The following is an 11,183-nucleotide window of genomic DNA, read 5'->3' on the forward strand; positions in this document are numbered from 1 at the left end:
GCGCCGCCTAGTGGGAATTTTCAATGTGACAAAGCCGAGTGAAAAAATATTTTTCGAGGAAAAATTGTGTAAATATTCCCAGATTAACTTATTTTAGTGTGCTTTTTATGAGTTAATTTTCTTCAAAGAAAGGTAAAGATTTGAAGAAAATAGAAATACAGTAAAAATATTCAATAGAAATCTCAGTAAACTGTTGTGAAATACTTTGTTCAGGGAGAGACGCGCAATGGGAGGCCGAAAGTGCGTGGTTTCCGGATGTCCATCTCATTCAGCCAGGAAGGAGGATCGCGGAGTAACATTTCACAAGTTTCCCCACAATCCCAAGGTACGTATTCAGTGGCTGACAATGTGTAAAATGGACCCTGGACTGCTGCCGCCAAAGAGCATGAATGTTTGCTCGAGGCACTTCCGTCAAATTGATTTTCAGCAGTTCAAGGGTACCAAATGCCTCCTGAAAATCGGGGCATTCCCCACAATGTTCCCCTGGGGCGTTACACCAAATCCCCCATCGGAGGCTGATATGAAAAAAGGTTCCTCCACCAAGGCGGAGGGTGGAGGCTCAAAAGGCGCATTAGGGGAAAAATCTGCTGTAGATACTCGCCTGAAGAAGGCAGTAAAGAGGTCAGCAAGTGTGGAGAATGTTCAGAAGCAGCCACAGAAGAAGATTCTGAGAAAAGCGTCAGATTCGGGAATTGTTAAGGAGGAAAAGCCAGCGACACCGCAGAAAAAATTCGATCCTGTTACGTGCTTCACTCCAGGAACACGAATTGAGGCAAAAGACTTCAACAATGTCTGGCATTCGGCGATGGTGATGGAAGTGGACAATGCAGACCGGGAGGTGTTAATTCATTTGGAAATTAAGGATCCGGAAAAGTCCACGGGGATTGTCGATGAGTGGATTCCCATGGATAGTAGTCGATTGAGACCGCTACAGGCCAAGAGTGATACTGATAAGCAGAAAGTTATTGTCACATTCACAGAAGGTGAGAAAATCCATGCCAGATGGAATGATGCCAGGAAGTTCCGTGCTACGGTAACGAAGGTTCTGGAGAACAATACCTATGAGATTCTCTTCGATGATGGGATTTCTAAGGTGGTGACAACCAAGGAAATGTGGAAGATTCGTCCGAGTGTGACGAATCTCTTTGGGAAGAGCCGTCCTCGGCCGAAGAAACGCCCCAAAATGGGCAAAATGGGTGTCTCAGCGAAATACTATAGGAAGAAGGCTGTTGCAGCCAAGGAGAATGAGTGGTACTGCCAGTGGATAGATGACCAGCCCGTGGGAAAGGAGTCATTCATCGAGACTGGCACAGAGGGCAAAAAACCCTCGATAATTGTCGATGATCCGAGACTTCCGGAAGGTTGGGAGAAACACTTTGCAGCTAGATATTCAACAGTGGCCAAATGGGATGTGATCCTTGTACATCCCAATGGGAAAAAATTCCGCAATAAGCAGGAATTGAAGATGTATCTGGATGAGACAAATGAGTATCAATATGATGCAAATATCTTTGATTTTGGGATACACAAGAAACGGGCTAGATTGATGAAAGCCTATACATTTACTGAAGAATACAAAGCTAAATTTGCAGAGATGGCCAAGGCTCAGCAATTGGCATCCTTGGAGGCAAAGGCTGTGGCAGGAAAAGTTGATCCGAATTTGGCTGCAGTTGTTGGAGAGCAATTTATTGGGGAGGGTTTTGTCCTGGTGGATGGCCTGAAGGTGCAAATCATTGAGAATTTGTTCAGATGCCCCAAAGAGGGATGTTTTAAGAATTTCCGGAAGGAGAATTTACTGAAAATTCACATTAAGCACTATCATGAGGAAATTGCTAAGCAGCTAACAGCGCCTCCTACAATGACAGATTTGGCTTATCAACGGACAGTGTGTCAGGCTATTGAGGATCCTTTCGTGGGCAAATCGCCAGAAGTGCAGAAATTTGAGAAGAATTCACAGGAATCTGCAACTCCAGCAAGACCTTCCAGGAGATCCAATACAAGTTCCAGTGGTCAAAAGGCGGGAGAAGCTAGAGTGACAGGAAGATCAGGTGGGGAGAAATTCAGTGATTTGCAGGCGGATATTGTGAAAATTGAGCCAGAAAGTGTCCTGCCGAAGGAAGTACTGGCAGAAGAACCACGCCGGAAGTATAGTCTTCTGGAGGAAGCTCTCAATTCCAAGGGATCTCACGATAATTCTGCGAAAGGTGGCCAGGAAAGTGAGTACTCAATGGATCCGGAGATGCTAATAAAGACTCATGCAGTTAGTAGACCTCAAGTTCTCAAACGCAAAAAGAGTCACTCAAAATTCCGTGGAGTTTCTTCAGCCACGGGATACCGGAGGAATTATGTGAAACGTCGGATGATGCTGAAGAATCGTATGATTCTGGAATCAATGGCAGATTCAGAGGAGACTCGACATTCCTTCAGTGCTGACAATGTCTCCAATCGTCCGTCCCTCAAGAAACCCTTCGATGATTCCCACGAGACAACAAACAGCCAAACAACGACCACAGAACACAGTCAGAGTCCGCAGTACATCAATGAAGGTGGAGAATTGATAAAGATCGTAAGGATGCGTCAGGAAGAAATCATCAATTGCCTGTGTTCCTTCTCCGAAGAGGACGGTCTGATGATTCAGTGTGAGTTGTGCCTATGCTGGCAGCATGGAATTTGCAATGGGATTGAGAAAGAGAGTCAGGTTCCGGACAAATATATTTGCTATATCTGTCGCAATCCCCATCGAGGAAGGGAATCAATGAAGTACATTCATGATCAGGATTGGCTCTATGATGGTAAACTCTCAACAACGCAGTATCATGCACAAAATCCCAATCAAGCTGATCGTTTTGATACTCTCAAGTCCAGCCATACGCTGACTGGGAATCTGCTGGAACTCAAGAGATTCATGCACAGTCTCAAGGTGAAGATTAATATTGCGGAGAATAAAGATCATCCGAAGATGTATTTGTGGTCAAAGAAGTGGGAAACGAGTCCTCCGCCAGTGGAGTCTGGGAGTCAGGGGGATGCAGTGAAGGTGGAGGAAGTGAAGAAGGAGGGAGAAGTGCGGAAACCCAAAACAGAAGGAGTCACAGTGACATCATCACCACAGAAAGTCAACAATGTGCAGCAGCCGAAGATTCCGGAACCAGAAGCAGCCATTGATCCCAAGGAGTGCCAGCTGAGGCTACTGGATCACATCCAGAAAATGCAGAGCCTCGCCATGATGCGCCTTCAGACAATTGATGAAGAAATCACAGGTAAGATTTCTACCACTGTTCTTTTCACACAGGCTTTGCAGCTTGAAATGTCTCGAAATTAAAATATAGGGGAGAGTGGAGTAATTTCACCCATTTTTGGTATTTAGTTTGTTTGACAAAAAAAAATTTCTTTGAAAATGCAAATAAGGATCATTCAATATATAAGAGGGTCTTTAATAGTAATTTCAGATCAGATCTTTCAAAAAAAAAAAAATCAGAGATGATTTAGGGAAGTGCTTGTAATTTGGGACGGCTTGTAATTTTGGACACAGAGGGTAAAGTTGGACACTACAAAAAAAAATGTTTAAAATTTTGAATTTTTCTTCGAATATTTAATAAATTGTAAAAGTTGATTTTTTCCATCTTACTAAATAAATTTCATACATGGCCATATTCTAATAACTATAGTCCAACACCTCACATTTCTTGACAAACTTAGGAGCCTAGGCTTTTTTCCTGGATTCAAAATGCAAAAATTAAAAAAAAAAATGGGATTAAAATCGTGTTGTGTAAAATTTTATGCTTTTTTTTACACTGCAAGTCTTCAAGTGTGTTTTCGAAAAAACAACTATTACAAGTTATAGAGGGTTTATCACGGTTAATATTTATCGTGAACATTTTTGCTCGAAGAAGCTACTTTTTGTGGGTGGAGGAAAAGTTACAAAGATTACTATCTTAACACCTTAAGAAAATTGAACTTTGCAGCTCTGCAAAAAAGATCAGTCAAAATTATTGACCACCATCTTGAGGACTTCCTCGGATTTGTCCGAAAAAGAGCGCGACGATAAGTCCATATTGAATTCAGAGCATAAAGAAAATTATAATATTGATAAAAATTAGTGCTAGGGTAAGTGTGCCTAATTCTGGCCAGCTTGTAATTCCGGCCACCTTTTTTGTTCCTCGAATTTCCATGAACTTTTAGATTTTACGTACTCTAAAGATTATACAATGCAAAAGAATAACAAAAAATGTAGCTACGACAAACGAGATGACGTGAAAAAAACATTGGAAGAATTCCCGAAGGGCAAGGAACTATGAGAGTGAAGGTGGCCGAAATAGGGCACCAAAGCTTTGTCTACATTTTTATTCATTTTAAAATTTATTAAGAACGCTTTTAAAGTAAATAAAGACGATAAACTGTCTACAAGGTTCTAAGCAACACTCCTAAAGTAGAAGGAATCAGAAAAATTAATTTCTATTAAAGATATTACATTTCAAACTTGAGACTTTGGCGCTTGCATGCAACTATGCCGAAATTTGGCACATTTACCGTAAGTGTGCCAAATTTCAGCATATTTGCATATAAGCACCGAAGTCCTAAGTTTTAAATGCAATAATTTTAATTCGTATTGATATTTTTTGTTACTTCCTTTTCGGGAGAGTTGTGTGGAACCGTGCAAACTAGTTTATCATCTTTGTTTTGTTTAAATCACTTCCTAAAATATTGAAAAATTAATAAAAATATGGACATTGCTTTGAGTAGTATTCCGGCCACTTTGAATGAAATTCCGGCCACCTTTTTTCTGACTACCTTTTGTGATGCAACGGATAGAAAATTTCAAAACGTCAAACGGAACGAGTTTAATATTTAGTTTAATACGTTTGTATGACCCACAAGCCCAGAGATCTTCCGTGTAATTTGTCCTGAAGACTTGAAGAGTAGCATCTCAAATTTACGCGCAGATTCCCGTAGCAATTTGCCCTTCCTGAACTCTTCCAAGACCTTTTCCACATCATCTTTTTCATAGAAGCGATGGTTTTTTCTCTGGACATTTTAGATCTCAGAAATTGAAAGAAAAATACATAAAATGAATAAGAAATTTAGGAAAGCAAAAGATGTTGCCGGAATAGGCAGCACTACCTCACCGGAAAGACGCACACAAAGTATATACTTTTTTACGCGAAATACAGGATCCAGCTGAGAAATTTCACCCGAAATTTAAAGATTGATTCATTATTAACATAAACAGAAACAATCTTTAATGAAAACTAATCAATTTTCATGAAAAACACCGAAGGAAAACCTTCTGCACTTCACCACAAGTCACAAGACTGATAGAAACACAATCGATCTGTCACATTTTTTGTAAGATTCTTTCCACACTGAGTTGTTACAACGCAATTTAAATCCAAATTATACCTAAAATTTAACGGTCTTTGTGTTAATACATCCTAAAATGAATAAATATTTAAAACCAAAATGAATTCATTGACTATTCGAAGATTACATACATAATTTTAATTAATTTATTTGCATGGCCGAAATTACACTCAAAGTGGCCGAAATTAGAAGCTGAACGAAGTTTGGCACACTTCCCCTAATAAATTGTAAAAGTTGATTTTTTTGCAACTTACTAAATAAATTTCATACATGGCCATATTCTAATAACTAGTCTAATACCTCACATTTCCTGACAAAGTTGTGAAATATCGGGTGAATGACATCAGTTGATAATATCAAATCCACCTTCTCCCCCACACCCTTCCGCCATTTTGGTATACCCCTAAATTTTGTTTTCTCATTGAGTCAGCTCCTATGGCACAGATCGGTCTCAATTTTTTGTGTGTTATAGCTGGGCCTAAAGGCTTTTGATAAAAAGAGAACTGAAGACACCCGAGGCCTCTGACCCGAGTTAGAAGGGATCAAAAATTGAATTCTAAAATGGCCATAGGGTAATAGTGCCAAATTTCGGCATAGTTACATGCAAGCGCCAATGTCTCAAATTTTAAATGCAATATTATTAATACAAATTAAATATTTGTATTACTTCTTCTTAAGGAGTGTTGCTTGGAACCTTGTATACAGTTTATCGTCTTTATTTACTTTAAGATCATCCTAAATACATTTTAAAATAAATAAAATTGTTTACAAAGCTTTGGTGCCTTATTTCGGCCACCATCATTCTCATAGTTCTTTTCCCTTCGGGAATTCTTCAAATGTCTTTTTCACGTCATCTCGTTTGTGGAAGCTGCATTTTTTGTTATTCTCTTGCATTGTATAATCTCTAGAGTATGTAAAGCTAAGAATTCATGGAAATTCGAGGAACAAAAAATATGGCCGGAATTGCAAGCTGGCCGGAGTTTAGCACACTTACCCTATCTCCGGTTCTAATTGTTTTTGAAACAATTTAGTGTTTTGAAGTGCTCTCGTCAGAATTTGACCCGGGGTACTTGCAACTCGGAATGAGTGAAAATTCGATTGTTAGTTGAATTTTGGGGGTAATGGCTCTGGCACACCTTTTAGATCAGAAAAATTTCATTTAATCGAAATTCACATCTCTTTCTCTCTTAAAAGCTTGGCATTTGTCTATCTCGTCTATCTCACACTTTCGGATTCTTCTTCTTCTTTATTTGAACGTCATAGAAAATTAAATTTAGTTCAATCGAATTTTGAGACCGAAAGAATGGGATAGACTTATGCAAGTCTTTTGAAAACGAAAGGGACGTGAATTTTGATTATATAAAATTTTACCAATTTAAAAGGTGTGCCACAGGCATAAAGAATCGCGTCTACCCAATTTTTTATTTATTTCGGCAGCCAAGAACAGTTTGCTGGACACAATTCAACCCAAAATTCCCCAAAATTCAACTCAAAATCGAATTTTTAGAAATAGCGTTAGAAATAGCGACTTGGGACCTTCGGGGGACCCCCCCCATAAGTCGACCTAAGGATAATTAACATGCCCCTCATTTTTCCCCCATCCCTCCCCTTCCCCTCCAAAACCATGTTTTTCGAGTTTGCTCGAAAACGCGTCGTGCGTTTTTTTTTCATTTTTGGATGTTTTAAAGATGACCCAGGCGGACATTTCGTCCTTAGACCCTTAGAAGGCATCAGTTCTTCACCCCTCAGGCTATTCGGATGCTATTAGTTCGTGCCCTGCTCCTTCCCCTGTTTTCCTATTGGTCTGAACTTTTCTTTTCTTGGTCTTATAGTAACTTTCAATAACTATACGCTATATTTATAACCTGCGTCCTTTTGACCACCACAGAGAAAAAAATATTTTGTAAAAATGTTCGTAAATGTTTGTGAATTCCTGTAGGGGAGTTACGAAATGCTCGTGAATCGTATAACCCACAAACAAGTTCGCAAAAGTTTGTACTTTTTTTCACAAACATTGTTCGTAACATGATTATTTGACGAACATTTTTTGTACTTTTACAAACATTTGTTCGTAAATGTTCGTAAACACACAAAAAATATTCGTAAAATTTTGTCATTTGTTCGTAAATGTTCGTAAATGTTCATAAAATGTTTGACAGGAAAACAAACATTTACGAACAAATGACAATTTTACGAACATTTTTTGTGTGTTTACGAACATTTACGAACAAATGTTTGTAAAAGTACAAAAAATGCTCGTCAAGTGATAATGTTACGAACATGTTTGTGGGTTATACGATTCAAGAACATTTCGTAACTGCCCCCATAGGAATTCACAAACATCTACGAATATTTTTACAAAATATTTTTTTCTGTGCATGTTTCGAAATATTGTGATGGACTTTTGGGGAGCACTTTGCCACTCTTCCTGCAAGCGCGAGCAGTAGATTTCATTTGTCGCATTCTTCGCTTCCGCCAACCTAGTTATCTAACGGAATTTGTTTAACCGGGTTCGTCCGCTAGGTCTTCGTGTCTCGTTGTGCCGGGTTCGCAGAGCCGTATTCTGCATTGCTCCCTCTTCATTAAGGGAGTAATTCTCTGGAATGAATTTCCTAGGCACAGGAAACGGTGGCTTATCCAAACCTTTTCGGCGTCTTAGATTGCTTTTTATTCTTTTTCCTTCCCTTACTCTCATATGTGTATATCTTATTTCTGTTTTTTGATGCAGTTGGCTCATACAACCTGAGAAAGAGTTTTCCATCGTTTTACTCTGGAGGTTGGTTACCAACGCTAAGACGGCGGTGGCCGCTATTACACAAACATTGAAGTCTTTGTACACCTATATCTCTGTCCAAATTTTGCTTTCAAGAGCTCTAGCTCAAAAGCAGTATTTGAAATAAATGAAATGAAAATGAAAATGAAAATACCGTTGAATCATTCCTAATAACGGTTTTTCAAGGTCAAAAATTAAAAAGGCTCTAGAGAGCGTATTTCTTAACCGAATGGGGTCAGTTTGACCTCATTGGAAAGGTCTTGAAATTTCCTATAAAACTGAACCGGTTCCAATCGGTTTTAAACCGGTAATGAACCGGTTCATAACCGATAACTAATTTTTATACGAAATTCAATTAAATTATTCCTGAAGTGTATTTGGGGAAATATTTTGAGTGATTTATAAGTCGGTTCAAATCGGTTGTGAACCACCCCTTTTTTCTGTATATTTGGAGGAAAACATAACTTTAGGTGGTAACAGGAAAAATAAATTTTTGGGTCAATGATGACGGAATGGTCGGGTTAAAGAAGCTAAATGCGCAATTCAAGGTTATAAAAGCAAACAATAAAATATTTAAATGGGAAATTGAAGGGCTATTTGAGAATTAAATTTGGAATGAAGCATGTGCAATTTTGATTTGGTGTTTCTGTTTTATTGTAGCTCTGGAGGAAGCCGATAAGTCCTTTGTACACATGGAAACTGTGGACAATTGCCCGAGAATGAAGCAAACAATACGAATGCTCCTCAAAGATCTGCAGACACTCCACAAAATTGCAAAGATTCAAGGGTAAATATTTCTCTTCTCACATACATAACTTAGCTGGTGGTATTTGCTGATAAAGGAACTGGAGCTGAAATTACATATTTGTGTTACAAAATACACATGTAGATGTTTGAAATGGAAAATATACCTTTTGTCAAGTATCAATGAAATTTATACGGTAATACCGTCATTTCCATTCAACGTACATTGGCTAGACGCACGGACCATCAATAGAAGAAAATACAATATTGTCAATTGATGTGCGATTGACCTGCAACCTTATTTGATACATCGCAGCTTTTTATTTTTTGTTACATATTGTGGGGAAACTTTATTGCTGGCTCTCGCTGTTCGACAGCCAATTCTAATATTCAATTGATGCAGCTATTCACCTTCTTCTATTTGAATCAATCGTGCTAGACGGTTGAGTTTTGGGTGCGATGGAGCGTCTGTGAGGCGAAAGGTTCGATCTAATTTGGAATGTATGATTCTTATTGCATTCTTTTCTATTTGAAATTTCTTTGGCGAAGAATTCACTCTACACAAGAATTTTATTCATGCATTTCCATGCATTTCAATGAAGAAGAAAATCCCTCACTCAATGTTGCAATGCGGAAAGATTTTTTTTATTAATATAGTTTCTTGATTTTTTGGGGTAGGGGGTTAATTGAATATTTTGTGGTGAGATATTGTTGTTAGTTTTTGAAGTTTAATCAAATACCTTTGAATATTGATTATCTTCCTAATTTTACAGGAGTTCATCAGTAGAGGTTTCTAAATTCTGTACCATCGCATATTATATGATAATTAATGTTAATTAAGTGAACAACAGGATTTATTGGCGGAGAATTAAATTAGTTACACGCACGAACTATACATTATTATCAATTTAAATTAAATTTCTGTAATTTGATAGAATTTCGCTGAAGTATGAAAAGTGAAGTGGAATAGAGTTTTCGAGTGGTTGAGATCGTTGTTATGATTAAATACATTTTTTATTGGTTATTCAAAATCTTCAAAATCATGTTTAAAAATCAATCATTTTCATTTGCTTTAAATGTTTTTTTAAATGTTTAAATATGCGAAAATAATTGCTTATAATCTTGAAATTTTCTTTCATTCATATTTGTTCAATATTCGCCCTAAATGTTGTAATCCTTAATTCAGCCATTAATCTTTAAGCCAGCTTTTAAAGCTATTCATATAGGTACTAGCAAGAGGAAGATAATATTGCTTTAGGGAAATTACAGTGATAACTCATTTTAAACAATTCGTCGGTGGCATCGACCGTTGTAATATCTGCATGTGATGCGAAGTGTACAAACGACACGACGTTACAAATGTTGTCTCTTGCATTAAATCCTGACACGATTCCGCCTTCCGCTTCGGTCTCAAAAAATAACTACGAGTACAATAAACAATATTTTTGCCGCCTTACTTCAAACTATTTAGACAAAAAAAAATAGCAAAAATTTTGAAAAATCTATTTTTTATAAAGCTAGTTAGATGCATTAGATTATCTGATAATTTATTAAGTTCTCTTTCTAATAACACTTGTTCTAAAAATCAAAATAAATCGACTACACAGAAAAAATATTTCATAAAATTTTTCGTAAATGTTTGTGAATTCCTATTGCAGCAGACTTACGAAATGCTCGTAAATCGTATAACCCAGGAAAAAGTAACTTCGTAATGTGAGCACTCCACGAGTATTTTTGATCATTTACAAACATTGTTCGTACATTTTTGTTTGTCTGTCATAACAGTACGAACAAATGATAAAATCTTTCGAACATTTTTCTATGTGTTTACGAACATTTACAAACAAATGTTTGTAAAAGAACAAAAATGCTCGTCAAGTGATCGGGTTACGAACAATATTTGCGAACTTGTTGCTGGGTTATATCATTTGCAAACATTTCGTCAGTCCCCGATAGGAATTTTACAAACATTTACGAATAATTTTACGAAATATTTTTTTTTTTCTGAGTAGGATAAGGGCTCATAATTTTGGACAGATTTTTAGTACTTCACAGTTAAATAAGACTGAAGTAAACACAAAGTTCTGTCATATTTCTCGTAAGCAATTGCTCACACTGAAAATTCAACAAAGCAATTTTAACTCAAATCATTTTCAAAATTTAATTTATTTAGTGTTAAAATCTTCCAAAAAGAACAAATATTTAGATAGAATTCATTATTCATCAAACATTGGAATAAAAATTCATAATTTTAAACAATTTATTTTTAGTGTCCAACTTTACCCTCAAAGTGTCCAAATTTAGAAAC

At 37.1% G+C, this 11,183-nt stretch overlaps 1 protein-coding gene across 3 annotated transcripts; it reads left to right on the forward strand.

Annotated features, from left to right (window-relative positions):
* Positions 1–4: 4 nt before the first annotated feature.
* On the forward strand, positions 5–9,055 carry LOC129807960 (uncharacterized). 3 transcript variants are annotated; one of them, XM_055857592.1, is made up of 3 exons: positions 5–132; positions 187–3,257; positions 8,792–9,055. In XM_055857592.1, the coding sequence occupies exons 2-3, from the start codon at positions 227–229 to the stop codon at positions 8,920–8,922; spliced, it is 3,162 nt and encodes a 1,053-aa protein (XP_055713567.1). In that variant the 5' UTR covers positions 5–132; positions 187–226; the 3' UTR covers positions 8,923–9,055. The 3 variants fall into 3 exon arrangements, with proteins under 3 accessions (XP_055713567.1, XP_055713559.1, XP_055713575.1); XM_055857584.1 differs by having other exon boundaries at positions 214–3,257; XM_055857600.1 differs by having other exon boundaries at positions 218–3,257.
* Positions 9,056–11,183: the final 2,128 nt, after the last annotated feature.

The sequence above is a fragment of the Phlebotomus papatasi genome, chromosome 1, assembly GCF_024763615.1.
Source record: "Phlebotomus papatasi isolate M1 chromosome 1, Ppap_2.1, whole genome shotgun sequence".
Lineage (NCBI taxonomy): Eukaryota > Metazoa > Arthropoda > Insecta > Diptera > Psychodidae > Phlebotomus > Phlebotomus papatasi.